Raw genomic sequence first — 17,891 nt, forward strand, 5'->3', positions numbered from 1 at the left:
TACGCTTGGAAATGAAAACATTTCCCGCGAAACTAACCAGTAATGCAAATAAACACAGATGATAGGCTTCGACATATCATTTGAAATATTTGAGCAAAAACAAACAAGCAGTTTTTGTTCGTGTCTGCGAGGTCAAGGATGTTCGAAAATCAATTATGTGACGCTTTAAAGCCCCTACATTCTTCAAACGTTTTACCTGCGGTGCAATAGAGCAAGCAAGACAGCAGACATGAGAAGGCGAGCGACCACACAACTTGAAAAAAACAAATGTTTTGTTTTCAAACTTTTTTCAAGTACATACTGGGACAAGACAACTGTTTGCACCCCTGATAAAAATCTAGCTTGTTTTCTTTTCTTTTAAATTTCTCTTTGTGTTTTATTAATAGCTGTAAGTTTTAAAATAGTTTTAAAATGCGCTTATAAACCTCGACGATGTCTGTTGAATCGCCTTGGAATGTTGGCTTTCCAAGGCGATTTTGTCTCGATTTACTTCGTTTTCGATAGTAACTTCTCTATCCTGTTCACTTTGAAGAATTTGCACTGGTTTTCATACAATTACACATGTTTGTGGCTGTCAAGTATAAAGAACAGACACTCTTTACAGTAAAAACCAATCATTCGTCAGGCTCTCTGTTGTTCGGCGGGGGACGCTGCACTAGAGGTCAAAAGTAAACTATCCCGGCATTGTTACATATCAATTCTGTGGCAGCCAAAGATCTTGCACTATTCTTGTAAATTAAGTCATAATGCGCGTATAATGTATTTCAGATTTCTTCATATACGATTGATCTTTCTTCATTTACGATTAAGCTATCTATATATAGCTTGCGGGCTGTACTTTTTAACCTGGGGAAAAAAGCTTCTTTTCCGGGGTGGGTGGTGGGTGGTTGATACGGCTAAAAGTAGGCAATCTAAACGACATTCCCATCTCTCATTACCCTGTCGCACACGAAGTAGCTGTCTGTAATAGAAGCAGGGGAGGGGGTTGGTTGTGGGAGGGAAGAGGAGGGAGGGTGAGGGGGTAGCGCATGCGCGCAATACTCTTGCTCTCCGCCCAGGCAATCTGGAAATTTCAAGGGCGTTCTAACCCCCGGCCTTGCCCAACGCTCCCAAATGTTAAAATAAAATTTACAGAATCTAAGTCTCACGAGCTGAGATTGCTCTCTTTAATAATAATTTATAATGAAAACTATCTGGATTAAAACGGTTTCTCACTTATTGTTTATCAAAAATTATATATAAATCTATAAGGAATTTAATAGCTTCCAAATTTATATAATTAACAACGTACTTTTTACTGATTTTCTCTGAGTGCTGCCTATTGAAGCTACATTTAGAGAGTACTTTATGTAATTAGCACTAAAACAGTACTGTACCACTTATAAAGGTAAAATGACAAAGTTCGTCGCAAGACAAAAGCTTCCGAACACTTCCGACAAATTCCGAATACAATAGATATATTTTATAGCATCACAGTGAGATATTCTAATATTCTCTACATTAAAGACTTGGCTCTTTGTAGTATCGCTATATTCTGAACTAAAGCGATCCTAAGAGTAAGCTTCTTCCAGAATATGGAGCTATTTAAAAGGCTACCAATAGTCTCCGTAAATCTTCGAAAATAGCCAGCCAATTGAAACCTTTACTTCTCTTTGGCGAGAAGTTTTTTACTGTTGCTCGGTATCGTCCAACCACGTGATAGTTGTCAAAAGCGTTGCTAAGCAACAATGTTCACATCAAGCATTTGCAGTGCTTACTATTGAGCATAACATACCAACTAGACTGTATATTGTGGACTAACTGCGAACAGACTCGTTGTATAAACTTTGATGAGCAAGACAGGTTTTCAGTAGCTAGGACTTGTTTCTCGTCTTCGTTTCGCCGGAGAATTGAGTGCGTAGTTGGTATAAGGCAAGACTGCGTGCTGAGTAATGCAATCTAGAAAAAGAACAGCAAGCAAATTCATTTTAGACGCCCTAATTTAATAAAAAAAGAATCGGAATCGGAATTCGCCAGGACTTCGAGTATAAATGGGACAAAATTATGTACCAAAATTGTTTACATCTTATTTCAAACTTCTGTGTTACTGTTTCAAATATCTTATCAAAAGAAATCATTTCTTAAACACCAAACATGGAAAACAAATTCTAAAGTTCCACTGAATCGCTTAAAAGACGTTTTCACAAATTAGCTACAAGGGAGATAATTTTTACATAGAGTTTACATGGTTCTTGTAAACTTTGAAATTCATTTTCTTAGGCTCTGATAAGAAATTGTTGTTGGTTTTATCACGGATATTTACTTACATCTTTAGCTTGTAAAAAGGCTAGAAATGAAATAACGCAATGTAATTTAAATTATTCTAGAACTCGCTTTTTTCCAACTAAAATTAATATTACTCGATTTCCTGATGGATTCCGTCTTGAAAAGTTGTTTTGCTATCTTACTTCTTGTTCGCCAAAATACCTTCACGTTGCCTTTCAAACAATAAATTGCCAGTGAAAAATTACTTTCTTGTTCACAGATGTATCTAGTTGCCATCTTAGAAAGGAGGAGAGGGACATTGGGGAGGGGGAGGGCTGGGTGATTTGAAAGTTTTAATGAAAATTTTTTATAAGACCAAATGAAACATGCTGGTTTATAAGGTTTAGTTTCCTGTTCCAAATTTGCCTTAATAATCAACGACCTTCGAGATTTGCACAGCAAGCAACTTTGGTAAATCCATTTCTTATCCATGCTGTGGCTATTTACCTCGACCTGTACGATACCACAGGGCGCGTTAGCTAGCAACCCATAACTCCGCACATTGAGAAAATTGTAGATGTGAACTGAGGGTAGGAGCCAAGAAACTAAAGTGTGCATTTCGGTCACCCAAGTCTCCAAAGACAGAAACCTAGGCAGAAAAAATACCTGCCTTGTTTCCCCGAATAAGGTCAATAGAGCAAAATAATATGAGCAGCACTTACCAAGAAGCCACTGTTCCGTGATATTAACCGCTTGTGTTCTCCTTGTCATTGAACCAATGCATATCCCGGCCTTCCTCACCGAGGTGCTCACCTGGGTTAGTATAAAAATAAAACAAATTAAGTACAAATTTGCTCTTGGTAGGACTAACGCAAGGGCAGCTACATAAAGAGCAGCAATTTTCGATTACCTGTTGAGGTTGTGGGTTTGGTTACAATTGTTGATTAGGTTTTGGGTTTTGTTTTGCTGAGCTTTAGAGCAGGTTTCGCTTGGGAATCGAAAGTAATTTGCTTTGGTTTTGCATTACTTCGCTTAGTGATTGGTTTAAAAATCTTGCGCCACTTTCTCAACCAATCAGAAGTAAAACCAAAACCAATCGTGACTCGCTTGCACACGTTTTCCCCCGCTTTGCTCCGGCTACATATATTTATTTTGAGTTTGATTCTCTTACTGGTTTATCTATATGTTTTTGTGATTATTCAGAGCGATAACTTTGCTACTCAATTGAAAAACCGCTGTACAATAGGTTAAAAAAGTCGTGTAAGCTGTTCTAACCAATCAAAACATGTTATATTTTCGACCAATCAGCAGCAAGCCCAAAAACAACCACGGCTTGGCTTACGCCCGTTTTCCCGCGCTTACCACGGATTCCATATTTCTGCTTTAAACTCTGATTGGTTCACTTAGTTAATACTGAGAACCCGCAGTGATTGGCTAAATGTGTTTTTCCTTGGTCTTGTTGTTAGGAAAGTCAAGTAAATTAAGAAGTCATCTGTATTACCTTTCCACCACAAAGGTTTATCAAGGACATCAGGGAATCGCTTGGAGGGGAACAATTCTCGGAGACAAATATCGGTGGACATTCAACAAAGAGTTCCTGGCAGTAGCCTCCCCCGGCGCTAACACGTTCAAGACGGCATAGCTGAAAGTACAGTAGAGTAAAAATACGCGTTACGCAGTGACATTTTCGCAAAACATCCTTAACAAAAGGACGATGCGAGAAACAGAATTCTTCTCGTTTGTCAATTAAGAAAGAGAAGGAAAAGTACAGATTATAAATTGGCAGGAGGACAGGGCGTCATGAGTGCGCTATGGATTCTCTTCGGCAATAATTCAGCAATGAGAAACAAGGGTTCGGGAAATTCTCATTCGGACCAAAAAAGTACAAATTACCCGATGACCGTTGCTTTATTTTTCATAACCCGTTTTCTATAAAACTATGAAAAGATTCTTCTGACGGTAACCGTTTCAAAGTTGACCTTGTCCTAAAAAACATATGACAAAAACCTCGTCATTGTGAAAGCACGGCAGCGTGAAAACATGGTAGAATGTTTACCTGTGCTGCAGGAAATGCGTCTGATAATTCGTACGGTTCTTCATCCACCCAATAACCGACTTCTAAAGATTTCATCATCTGCAAAGAAATGAATCCAAAGAATGCTTCAACCCTTTAGCCCACAAGAGTGACCGGCATCTTCTCCTTGCAATATAAACGCACAATAAGGCACATACATCATGAGAATTACGGAAATGATCAGCAACTGCGGAGAAGTCCCCAGACTAGTACTTTAAGAAATGCATGGCAACTGATTGAAGAATTCTGTTCCCTACTTCCCGCATTCATTTCATAACCCCTGTAAAGCACTGCACGCGCTGTTTTTTTCCCTAGTATGGTACATCTATGTAAAGGTGTCTTACCCACATAGGCGAAACGAGCCAACACCCTTGAGCAATAGCCATTAACACGTTCAATGTTCGGCGAGGACTTCCGGCAATCACGTGACTGGTGGAGGGCGAGACCCGATCTTCGATGAAAAATCCGCCCAACTTGCGAACAATAGAAAGAATGATATCTTGTTCACTGAAAGAGAAAACACGTTCTTACCTTAAAATATTATAGCTTGAGATAACAGAATTTAGAAATCAACTCAATAACGTAGCTAGGAAATGTGAGGAGAAAGTTAAAGGGGAAATTAAGAAAAAAGTGGAATGAAATTGCTTACCCAAAATGCATGCTCGTCATAACAATCGATCGTTTTGGCTGTAGAAAGAAAAGCAAAATGCAGAAGTTACAATTGTTTAAATTTATTTTTCATTTATTCACTTATTTAACAACCCAGAAACACTTTGTCACGGAACAGTCAAAACAGATCTAGATCTATCTAACAACTTAGTTCGAATCAACTATATGTACATGTATAAGTAAGTTGCCTTTATTTAAAAACACGATTTGGATAAAAGCTTACAGCTTGTGGGGTCGTGTAAATTAAAAGTATTAAAAGTTAAAAATATTATGATATATAACTAAAGTAACCTATTTGAAAATATAAATTTAGCACGAGCGAGCATGAACCTTTTGAAACCACTGACTTCTAGAATGCCGAAATGTTAACTGATTGTGCAGACAGTGATAGTGAAACAGTGTAGCTGCTTTACATATCGATTGTTATGTCTGGTGTAGCCGTCCCTTAATCTGCTTAATTCAAAGAGAATGCACTGTTACTGAAATTGCACAGCCTCTCTTGGTTAAAGCACGATTAAGTTGATCCAGGGGTTAACGGAATCTTGAATTTTGATTTTAGCTTAGTAACATTGAACTTTTCAGTGAGGTTTTCTGATCATATTGATCAGTTTTGTCTTTGACTTTTGTCAACTCATCCTCACCTTAACTTTTTTCACAAGCTTTGTTCGCTGTTTCCTTTCAGCTCTTCGCTCATTTTCCTCCCGGCATTGCTGTTCGTCTTCCTCCGTGCAAGTCTCCTCTTCTTCATCGGCATCGTCTTCCTCAGACCGCGCTTCTTCATTAGTCACTCTAACATTCTTCTCGACAATTTTCTTCCCTCCATTTCCCTTCAGTACACTGCTCTTCTTAATGGCCCTGTCTTCGTCCTTGACTTCACACCCATTAACCTGATTGACCGGTTTTTCCTGACTGTCCAGTTTAACCTGATTGACACGTTTTTCGTGTTGTATATTCTGCCTCTTTTTCATTAAACCCCCTTTTGTTGCAACGCTGTTTTCTTGCAGCTTTTCCCTCCACTATCCTCCGTGACAACAGAATCCTCAAATTCTTCCCTATGCTCAACCTGGCCTACCAACTTCGCTGTTTTGGAGAACTTTTTCTTCCGACTAGAAGCAGCATTTGCGATCAAGGATTTATTGTTTCCGTCAGCAACAGACACGCCTGAGTCCGAGTCTAAGCCTTCACCGTTTTGATCAGAGATGATTTCTGGAGGAAGTTTTTGTTTGCCTTATTAACTTGTGTTTTCTTCTTTCCAGCAACATTCAACTGGCTTTTCTTTCCATCGGGATTTCCAGTGCTGGTTTCGGTATCTTTTTGACACGTCCCTTAAAAAAATGTAAATTAAAGTATATAATATCAAAATATCGCACCCAAACAAAAATAATTACTTTAAGGTTACTGTTAGCCGCAATAGCGGCTACTAATTTGAGCGATTTTTTTCTGAGCAAGATTTAGCGATTTTCCGAAAATTTTTAAAAATAATGATATCGTGTAAACCAGTTTTAATAAACATAAATATAGCTAAGATGGAAATAAATGTTCAGTAAAAAAACAAATTCGCCTGAAATTGAACGAACAATTCAATTGCCAGAAAGAACAAAGTTACCAGCATCCATTTTTTAAGACTTTTCTTAGGTCTGGGTGGGGGTACTAAATTTTACGAGTATTACATTTGACTGAGACAAATTTTAGCAAGTACCTAAATTTAGCGATTTTCGCCTAACACGCTAAAATCGCTGAAATAAGTAGCCGCTAACAATAGTAACAGATTGCTGTTTCCCCTTTGCTGAGGGCGTCGGTTGCTTAATCTTAGATAGTCCACGCTAAATTCGTAATGAGCGCCTAAATTATTTTGTCTTAACACGTTGATCGTCTCCTTTTTGGAGTAAAGTACTCCAAGGTTTAACATTAAATTTTCTTACCAGAATCTTGAGTTGTGTTTCCCTTTCCATTCTTCCTCGCCGCAGGCGTGTTTTTCGCGTTTTTCTTTGTTCTTGCAGTAGTCGTTGTTGGCTCACTGTTTTCAGAATCGCACAGTACTTGCTCTCCAAGTTTAGCTTTCTTTTTCTGCTTCGGAACAGCCTCCTTGATATCGTCACTTTGTGATTCTTTCGTCGAGTCTTGTCGCTTCCTTTTCTTTCCTTGTTCAGAACCTGTATTTAAACACCCAGCTCAAAATGTTAGATAATGTTGATTCCCCTTACAATTGCATTAGTCTGATTAGTAGGTTACCACATGAAATATCGAAGACAAGCGATTGTAAAATAAATCCAAGAATCATGAAACTGATTTCCCTTCCTTAATTTGTCTAGATTAAAAAGGGAAGATACAGAATTGGATATAAACTTAAACAAACGATGAAACCTATTCATAATTAAAGGGGTTTTGTATAAAATAAAGTTAAGGCCCAAAAATACATGCAATATTTTCTTTTAACTTGTCTTACAACATTGTTGCATTGCAAATTGTAAAGTGATGTTGCGCGTATTACCTTTCTTATTGCAATAGTAAGAAAGATTCCCATTGTCATTGTCCAAACAGAAGCAGATTAGCAGAAGCATATGAGCTTATCAGGAAACGATCAATCAGCAATGCCCGACCCTTTGAAAAACCATATCACCAAGACCAAAGCAGGTTGTTTTTTTCATAACTCATCTACTGACTACATAAAATATATGTACTGCTTTTCTACAAACTTGACCTGTTAGCAACACATCTTTTGGTGTTTTTCGCGTCTGAGCAGCTGGTGTTGCCGTGTCTGTGGGAGGGGTGGGTAGTCGAGATGGAGTGCACTTTAGGAGCCTCCTCTTTAGATTACTAATGCTTGATGGGATGTCTTGGTTACTGTCTGACGATTGGTCGGCTTCTTCTTTGTCAGATTCAATTGGATCTTTTGGAGAGTCTCCATCTGTTCCATAATGAAGGAAATATCATACAGCAGCTAGCTCACGGCAGAAATTCTGGTTCATTGATGGGTTTAGGCCAACCTGGACACTTGGTGGTTTAAGCCCATGTTACATGATGCAATTTTTCCTGCAACTTGCAATGGTAAAAATATTGCGTTGCAAGTTGCGAAAAAAATTGCATGTGTAACACCCCATTTTTGCAACCTGCAATGCAACAAAATGTTGCGTTACAAGTTGCAGAAAAAAGTTGAACTAGTCTCTACTTTTTGCAAGTTACATACAGTGAAACCTGCAACGCAATTGTGTTGGAATCATTCAATCAGAGCGCGTCTACGGGAGTGGTTACCACTGAGATTTTAATGATTCAGCAGGCGTGTTGCAAGATGCGAACAAAAAATGTTGCACGCATGCGACAACTCCTCTCAACTATTTATATATTCCGCCTGTCGTCATGGTTGCGTTACAAGTTGCAGAAAAATTTGTTTCAGGTAACATGGGCTTTTGAATGGTGTTCAATAATTTATATACTCAGTGCTTGCTTTGGTTTTTCATTAATTTTTTTGCTGAGTTTTGAAGCAATTACAAAAGAAAGTAAGGCACATGCAACCATTCATTCAACGCCAGCCTAACTTATCAGTTATTTTGTTAAAAATAATGTGAGACTTGAGATAATATCATTAAAAGAAATAACTTGAAAACTACTTTCTCTGGACGATCACCCTCTACGCCTCCGTCTCGGGGCTTTAACATTGCTCCTTGACATTTTATTAAAAGTTAGGCCAATTTGAACAAAAAATGGCATCCACGAACACAACTACAGTAAAACCAAAATATAACAAAGTGCAGACGGACTGGGAATGTGTGTTTGTTATGACTGGGGCTTGTTATATCTGGGTTGGCTCCATACATTTCACTGTAACTTAATAATAATAAGTTATTACTAAGTTTGAGAACCTGGGCAAGGAGGAATGTGCCTGGGCAAGCAACATTTGAGGGTTACTTGCCCCATGGGCAAGCTAGAATTCAAATTTTTTTTTCGAGCTTTGTAATGTATACAACTATGTTGTACCAATTACTTACCATAACTGAGTGCCTTAGTTAACGCAGATGTTATTTTGTTACAGGGTGTGTCTGGTACCATGTGGGGTGTAACTGGAGAATTGATGGTAATCTGAAAATAAAAAGGGTTACGGACCAATTCACAGCTAGCGTTAGCTTCCAAACATTGTTTATTTGTTTGTTTTTTCATTTTGGATCAAACAACAGGACTCGAGACTAACTTTTTTTCTAAAATTAATAGCCTCATGGCTAGTGAGAGCTTTGATTTCACTAGCCAAACCAGTTTTCTAGCCAGAACTTTCAAGCATGGTTGTGCATTTTCCTTTTTATTTTACCAAGGGGGGATGTGCAGAATCAAATGGATTTTGAGATCATAACGTCTCAACATCACAACTCTTACATTCTCTCAGAGGCAAATTCAATTGTTATTTCTACCTAAAATTTTCACTAGCCATTTTGGCTAGTGACTGGTCAAAACCTACTAGCCAAAACTGTATTTCTACTAGCCTGTGGCTAGTTAGCTACCGTTAGTGTCGAGCCCTGAAACTAAAGAGATTTATATACCCCAGTCCAAGTAAAATAATGCACATAACCCCAGTATATATTTATCATGTACTGTATGTGGCATACATGTAGTGAAGTACAACTGTGATAAATAATGAAAAGATGGTAAATTTTAAGCTTGGTAAATGAAAATGTGAAATATGAAATATCAGGGTTGACAAAATAAGCCGGCAACCGGCGCATTTCACCGGCTATTCCGAATACTGCGCCAGCTACTTGGAATATTAGTAGGTCAGTTCAAGTTCTGAGTGACCATAGCCCCCTACTTTTTGGATGGAACCTGCTACTAAAAAACCTTCTGACAACCCTGGAAATATTCAGCATGTCATGAGCGTGGGACAAAGAAAAAAAGGAGGTCATGGGTTGGATGCCTGTCAGGGACTCAGATTTTTTCTTTGTCCCACGCTCGTGACATGCTTAATTTTTCAGATCTTTCACATGTTAAACTGTGTTTTCAAACACAAAGTCCTATAGTTACCATTAACAATATTATAACACATAATAATGTTAAACATTATTACAATTTTTCTACTTCTACTGACTTCCACCCTTTTTAAAAATATTTTAACTTTAAAAGCAAATGTTCAGTTATTCCAATCTGTTTTACACCTAGCCTGAGCTGCAGATAGACGTGTCACAAAATTCTCGATATACACGTAGACTATAAAGACTATACCAGGGTTTAGCTTGCCTGCAATGCAGGCTAATGTTCACCAAGCCCCAGTTGTTTGAAAGGTGGATAACACTATCTACTGAAAAAAAAATCACTATCTGGTGGGGATGCCGTGGTATGTGTTTTAAACACGTATTAGCTGGATAGCGTTATCCACCTTTCAAACAACGAAGGCCAAATGAAAAATTATGTCTGTCGGTATAAAGATGATTATTGGAAACCAGTATCACAGTGAAGTGTACATGTAGGACATAACTTACTGGGCTGTATACATCTTGAGTTTCTGCACAGAATACCATGGCTGAAACAAGACAACCAATTACATGTATTAATTGCAACCAAAAAAATTTAATTTCTAAACACATTTCTTTTATGTTAGCTTGAGCTGCATGTACAGTGTACAGGCTCTTGTTACGTGGCATATTGAGGGCTCACATGTCAGTCAAACTACTAAAAACACCAAAAAAATAGCAGACTGAAATTGTTTGTCTTTTTTATGAAACACACATTTTTACCTTGCATGAACAGGTTTTTTTGTACACTAGGGTGGGAGGGAATGGCCATATACAAGAGGAAAGAACACATTACAGTCAACTCTTTCTAAAACGGACACTGCCGGGACCGGCTCCAACTGTCTGTTTTAGGGATATGTCAGTCTTATAAGGAGTTTAGTTTCTGCCAGTAAAATGACTGAAAAACAGCAGGGATGGGACCAAACCACAGGTGATCGTCTTAAAGAGGTAACAGTCTTTAAAAGAAGTGTCCATTAAGAGAGAGTTGACTGTAATTAGATTTCAGTTTGTACTTTATAAACTAAGAGCAATAGGGTGGGAAGTACTAAAATACATTGTCATTGTACTGGCATGTCGATGGAGGGGGACTGGGGTTGGAAGGGGGAATGGGACGCAGGAAAAGAGAGGTCATGTGAGAGAAAATGTCCTGAAAATATATACCTGTTGGAGTTAAATTCTCTGCTTGTAGTTTCCGTTTTCTTCTTCTGTCTCCTCTGTCTATAGAGAAGGTAAAATAATATTAAGGTAAATGAAAAAGGATTATTTTGTTTAATTGGAATAACCATTCATTGTATTTTTGGTTCCTGTGCTTTTACTTCTGTATACTCTTTACATGTACATGTATAGAGTTGTGGTCAATTCATAAGAATACCAATTACTTATTGAAACGCCTTATATCTTGACCAATTTTTGTTTCCCTTGGATAGTTCTTCTCTGTAGTTTTAATCCCAATAGGCCTTATTGTGGTTTTTGACGCCATCTTGATGGGTAGGCAAAGCAGGTAGAAATTACAGTGTTTGTATGGAAGTCCGACGGCAAATATCTTTTACAAAATTGAATTCTGGATTACTTACATGTATGAATTGTAAAGTTAAGATACATGTAGCAGACAAAAGTTTTTATTTACCGAGTTTGAAGGAAGTATACGTAGCTGGTAGAAAGCGTTCAGTTATGTTTTTAATTTCCCATACATTTGTCTGTATTTTCTTTGCAGATTTACTTTCCGGTTTGGTGAGTTGACGCGGTTCGCAAGAAAAAGTTTAATGAAAACGGTGATAGAGCCTATTGCAAAAACCTGCCAATTTCTCCCAGTAATTTCTGTTTCCCCTGCAGGTTTGAGAAATTGGGATTCTTTTTACTGTCTTGTAACAACCAGTATTATATGTTGTGGTTTAATTTTATCTTTTAACATAATATCTTTTATATTTTAAAATTTTTCAAACCAGTTTGATTTTTACTTTCCTTTGTTTCAGATTATCATCTCATAAATCTGAGACAATAAAAAATAAGAATCAAACTGGTTTGAGATATTTTAAACCAAACTTGAACTACAACATTTAACACATGTACAGAGTAGTTGAGGAGTGGTAATCTGGTTGAGATTTTTTATGTTGTAATACAAAATGTAATAATAATAATTATTCCTAATGCCCTCTACATGTACCTGCACTGTTTTGAACATCCTCCTCAAAAGCTTTAGGTTGCATGGACTTTGTCCTCTTGAGCCGACCAACCATAAGTGGTGTAACAGCCTGCTCAGGTACAACAACTGGAAAGAGGTCTTCAGATACACGTTTTCCACTCTGCCGACAACTTTCTACCCAAAGCACTGACACCAAATGGATACCCTTCTTCAGTGCCTTTTCTCGTGTTGTCTTTTTGCCATCCTTAAAGATCTGTGAATAGGTTACAGAAATATTGACATGTTCTATTCAAATGTATTACTGCACTGATACCAAATTCTTATTATAATTACTGTTAGTAACAATGTTGTCATACCACATGTGTAACCTCTGGCATAAACTTCTTGACCACCTAATGGTAAAAATAATAAAATATATTAGTAGTTCAAGTACCTCTTTATGTCAATAGAAGAACTGTAAACCAACTGGGAGTGAGCTGAATGTCTTTGAAAGATATAATACACATTCATTGTGTGGTTCCGGAAAATTTCCATACTCCCCCCACGTGTACAGAAGGAATTGGAAATTCCAGGGAGGAGGGGGGTCGCAAAGACCCAAATCTTTCAATGTCATAGGGCAAATCCCTTCCATGGGGGGTATGGATATTTTCTGGAACCACACATCATAATTATGTTCAGTTAAAATGTAATTATTATCATAATGACAAGATTGATTAATTGACTTACTGACTGACTGACCAATTAATTTTAAACAAAAGTAAGTTTACTTAAACTTACTACATGTACACATGTATGTGACTTACTGTTGCCCCTAGCATTTCCATTTGTTTCGAGATTCCTTCAAACCTATTTTCAGTATTGGATCGCACTTCAATGAATGCCACAACCCCTATGCATATCAAATAAATTGCATTAGTTAGTGAAATTAAGTCGTTGTAGCCTGCGTCTGCGAACAGGCTTTCCGGAGCGCTCGACCGGCAGGGCAAAAATGAAAGAGGAAAGCCTGCGTGCATCTCGGAGAATCGCGAATGCCGCCCACGAGCACCCCGCCTTGCTTATCTTGTCAACTGTCACATTTAAACCAATCAGTGCTCGACAGAAGTCAAATTCAAAACTAAGGTAAACAAATAATGGTACATATGAAATTTTGGCGTTTGGTCACTCACGAGCACCATGTCTCATGGTGAAACTAAAAAAAAAAACTGTACAGCCAAAAAACAAAAAGAGGAGAGCCCGAGCTTTAACCATATCTTGCAAATAGAATTGAGCCAAAACAAACTGAAAGTACATGTAGCACAACATGTGGCAGAGTACAGACTTAGAGGTGTCATTGAACTCTACAAACAGGAAACCATACAGCGCGGTCTAATGACCTCTAGACACTTCCTTGGCCACAATTTTACAGCTCTTTTGCCTCCAAATAAAACAGTGCCCCTCATAAAGAAGTCAGAAGCAAATAAGGCCGAAAGACCGAATTTACATGTATACTAAATAGAATGCCAAATGTCACGAACGTAGAAGTTGTGTAGGCCCCTCACCCGGTTATATTTACCATGGCAGTTGATTTTTGTCTCTACCGAAAATGAAAAACTTTGATATGTCACGAATAATTAAAATCCACCAATGTGCACATTGCGTCCAAACTTTGGACGCGAACACTCAATATCCCAAGAGATATGACTGTGCAGGCTTTCCTTCTCAGCGCTTCGCGTCTTGTGGCCGGTGCTTCGCGCCGTTTGCCGGCACTCCACACCATCCATCCGACCGCTCCCGAAAGCCTGTTCGCAGGCTAAGTCGTTGAAATATTTGACTCAGGGACAGACCATTATTTTGGGGGAGGGGGATGAGTTTTATTTCCCTCCAAATGGTACCAAAAGCAAAGAACAGCTCATGGCCTTGGTCAAGTGAAAACCATGCAGGATCTTTAAACTTACGGTATCAACTGAGAGACCTGTGTCAGTGACTGTATGAAAAGGATCTAACAAAGAACTTGGCAAAGATCTTACAAGTAGTAAAAATCCTTGATGATCTTGAGCAAGAATTTTGACCATCCTAGCAAGAAGGTAGAAGATCCTGGCAAGACATTTGAAGATTCTAACAATATGTTTGCAAATTTTAGTTCGAAGTTTGAAGATTCTAAGTTATTCTCAACCCTAAATAATTATCCTCTTCTTCAGGATCCACAAGGTCCTCTGAAGATCTTTTGAGATTCATGATAAATTTTTAGCAGGGAACGGCTGCTATATACATTGCATTGTGCTGCTATAATATATTACCTTGTACAGTCGAAGCTCTCATAAGCGGACACCCTCGGGACGCGAAAAAAGTGTCCGCAATTGGAGCTGGCCGCTTACGAGAATGGTTCTTGTAAGCGGCCACTAGAGGAGTAGGGGATAGATGGCCGCTTACGGGAGCTTGCCCAGCTAACATAATGGTAATATGCATGTTAGTGGTGTTTCGAAATGTAACCGGACGTGGAAGAAGACAAAACAAACACTGAAAAATGTTACTGTAATTACAGTAAAATCATTGTGACGAACGGCGATGTGAAGTTGATTGATTAATACAAGATACAGAAGGTTTTTATATGATTTTCTTTGCGGTGTCCGCATACGGGAGCTTAAAAACAAAGAAAAAGTCTAAGTCGTAATCTCGGAAAGTGTCCGCGGCCGCTTACGGGAATGTCCGCTTACGAGAATGTAAAAATACAGAGTTTGTATGGGAGTAAAAACGGGGTTTCTAACAAGGTGGCCGTAAGTAGAGCTGTCCGCTTACGAGAGTGTCCGTTAAGAGAGCTTCGACTGTAATTCAAATTGTGATCAATGATAATAATATTATTGTTACAGTACTTTAAAAACATTCTGGTAGTCACATAATGACAAGCTACAGTGTACATGTACATGTATGTTGAACTTTTTTATAACTGACACAATTTTTTACCTTCAAGTATCTGGTCATGTGATACTGGCTGAGTGCAGGGAATGTCAATATCGTGCTCAGAGGTTCCTTCAGTTTCAAACGAGCAGTGAAAGTCCAAGCCGTCATTTTGGAGCTTTGATTTTTCTAGAGTACCCAGATAACTTCCACTCCTTGAAAGCAGGGACCCAGAAAGATTAACATGATTTGATGTGCCTTCCTTCAAAATACCCTTCTTCTGGCCACTGACTTGGGGAGTTATAGCTCCTACTGACGTCTCCTTGGTGACAACAAAAACATAAACTCACTAAATAAACAGTCCGTGTGTAACTTTAACTTAATTTGTTCAAAAATAGACAATACTTATCTGGAATGAAGTCTTTATAAGATAGAACAGTGGAAATAGCACCTAGAGTATGATGGTAAAAAGTGTTTTTTTGAAAAATTTAAATTTTTGCAAACTCATGATCAGACAGGTCTGGCAGCCAGGCAGAGAACTGAAGATAAAAAATGTTGCATGCCCTATGGTACTGCATTATTATTTGGTTTGTGCAACAAGTGCATTGTACAGTTGAAAGACCTGGAGGGGTATCCAAAAAGGGTTCAAGTTAGCTAGAGGTTCAAGTTACTGAGATTCAACTGTACATGATGAATACAAAAAAATCCTGCCTTGTTCCCAGGTGCAAGTTGGTGAAGGCGTTTAGGGAGGAAGCAGCGTGAGGGAATGCCGTGGTACAGTATATAGATGGCTTGGGAGCATCAATCCCACTACTACACCAAGCAAACCGTGCACTATCAATTCAACAACACAAAGAGCACTGCGTATGACCAAGGAGCAATGCCTGGGGACAAGGCAGATCCCAGACAGTGTTGGCAGGTAAAGGCATGTCCTAGTCTACATGGTTGTGAGACAATGTCAGGGTGTTCATTAGGCATCGGAGATCGGAGAATTCTTCCGCTACTACGTAGAATTCTCTGGCTAAATTTCAAAGGTCTGTACCTATTTTTTTATTAAGATGCGGAACCTTTAGAAATCAATCTCGGTTAAATAACACTATTCTCCTGCTATAATAATTCTTAATGAAAACCCTGCAACCCTGCAACCAGACTTGGAATTAAAGCAGCAAATTTAAGTTATTCTGCACTGTACTTATGAAAGTTAGGTCAGGCCATGTCAGATTAGTGGGCTGCGTGTTAGCTTATGGTGAGATTTTTACATGTAAGCTTAATATTTATCTGAATAACAATTGTATTCTTATAAAATCCAAGCCTAACAGCATTCTCAAGCAGGATTTTCATAATTTGCTTGGCAAATTCAAAGGCCAAGGTACATGTTACGAAGCTTATATTCGTATTCGATCTGGCTTTCTGCATATATATTAATAAAACACCACCTAACTTTTCAAATGTAGCCAAAATAACCCATGAAACTACCAAGTCTACGAAAATTCGATGTAGTGGATGTATCAGTCTCACCTTAGATTTGTTCCTCGCCGTTCCCGTTTTCAGGCTCAGTGAAACTTTCTTTCGTTCCATTGCCTCCCAGTTCCTTCAAGACGATCTAGCGCGTTTAAAGTAATTTAAACAACAATCAGGTAGCATTGCTAGCAGTTTTAGACAAGATCGAACTATGAAAACAGACGGTTTTTCGAAGTATTTTCAAGAAAGCCCGCCTTTCCTTTATGAGCCCACTCTTTCTGTCAGCAGTATTCGCATAAAACGGTAACGATGTGGTGTAAGCATACGTCATAGTTCCTCATATATTCCCGCTCAAATGATTCAAAACAATGAGAGAACACTCAAATTGGTGTGCTTTTCTTTTCAAAATGAGGATTTTGAAGGTTTCGGCATTTTTTTAGAATGAAACCATTATTTCAGGTTATTTCCGCAACGTTTGGGCAAAATACAATGAATGTTCGGTACTAGTCTTCCTTGGGCAGGCGTTAGAGGAGTTCGAAATGGCGGTTAAGGGTTTTGTTTTTTTTCCTTCGTCCTAAAATTTGCATTTTTCCATAACAGTGGATGCTGCAGAAGGTTAAAACTTTTTTGGTGGATACCGCTTACTTATGGCCGACGAAAGGTTCAAACAATAACAGGGCTCCAAATTTAAAAACTGTTAAAAAGGTAAGTTATTCACCATCAATGTTAAGCTGCTGAGGGGGGAAGGCCGGGCAAAGGCCGGGCATTTGAACATAGCTGAGACTTTCTGTTCAAATGCCCAACCCCAGGGCATTTGTGGATGTTCAAAAGAGGCACTGAACTTCAATAAAATATCCTTAGAAAGTTCATTAAAGCGGTCAAAAGTCCCCACTACGGGCAAACAATTGCTGTCAAATGCCCTGCCTATGCCCTGCCTTCAAGGAAGTGATGATAATGATGATGATTAATATGACGATGTTGATGATTTATTAGCATATATTGACATTTACCTTTTTTGAGTTTTCAAAAACCATAAATGATCTGATAAACGCCTGGGGCGTGTATTACATTTATTAAAGGGTCCTACATGTATGAGGGGTGTTCAATGATTAAATAGATATGAGGTGTTTATTAGAGAAAGGTGTTTTTTTTTTACTTTAACTTCACCCCATTAAAATGTTGATGCTGTTTGCCAAGGGTACCAAGGTTGTAGTGGAATTATGGGACTGATAAACATTGGTCATGTGTCGGAGCACAGGGAGCGAGTAACAGTCGAGCGAACAGGAGTCTTCTTTCTTCTTGTCAGCATTTCCTCGTTTACAGTTAAAGTTTATATAAAGTTGTGTTTACAGTTCATTCTCCTAGTGGTTACACTCAATTTTCCCGCAAATTCATTTACAAGGGGAGGGGATGGGGGTTCCCCATTTCACAC

At 38.5% G+C, this 17,891-nt stretch overlaps 1 protein-coding gene across 1 annotated transcript; it reads right to left on the reverse strand.

The window, feature by feature from the left end:
* Nucleotides 1-1,138: 1,138 nt before the first annotated feature.
* Nucleotides 1,139-16,710, reverse strand: LOC144646052 (microcephalin-like). Its single transcript, XM_078505574.1, is given in 19 exon segments — nucleotides 1,139-1,938; nucleotides 2,967-3,057; nucleotides 3,746-3,886; nucleotides 4,301-4,378; nucleotides 4,663-4,825; nucleotides 4,968-5,005; nucleotides 5,629-6,000; nucleotides 6,003-6,187; nucleotides 6,190-6,297; nucleotides 6,910-7,140; nucleotides 7,689-7,895; nucleotides 8,974-9,064; nucleotides 10,450-10,490; nucleotides 11,143-11,199; nucleotides 12,146-12,377; nucleotides 12,481-12,516; nucleotides 12,928-13,013; nucleotides 15,065-15,320; nucleotides 16,517-16,710. Coding segments are annotated over 19 exon segments (2,565 nt in total). The 5' UTR covers nucleotides 16,577-16,710; the 3' UTR covers nucleotides 1,139-1,846.
* Between the last annotated feature and the right edge of the window lie 1,181 nt (nucleotides 16,711-17,891).

Source organism: Oculina patagonica, chromosome 3, assembly GCF_052425735.1.
Source record: "Oculina patagonica isolate OP01 chromosome 3, crgOcupat, whole genome shotgun sequence".
In the NCBI taxonomy this organism is placed as follows: domain Eukaryota; kingdom Metazoa; phylum Cnidaria; class Anthozoa; order Scleractinia; family Oculinidae; genus Oculina; species Oculina patagonica.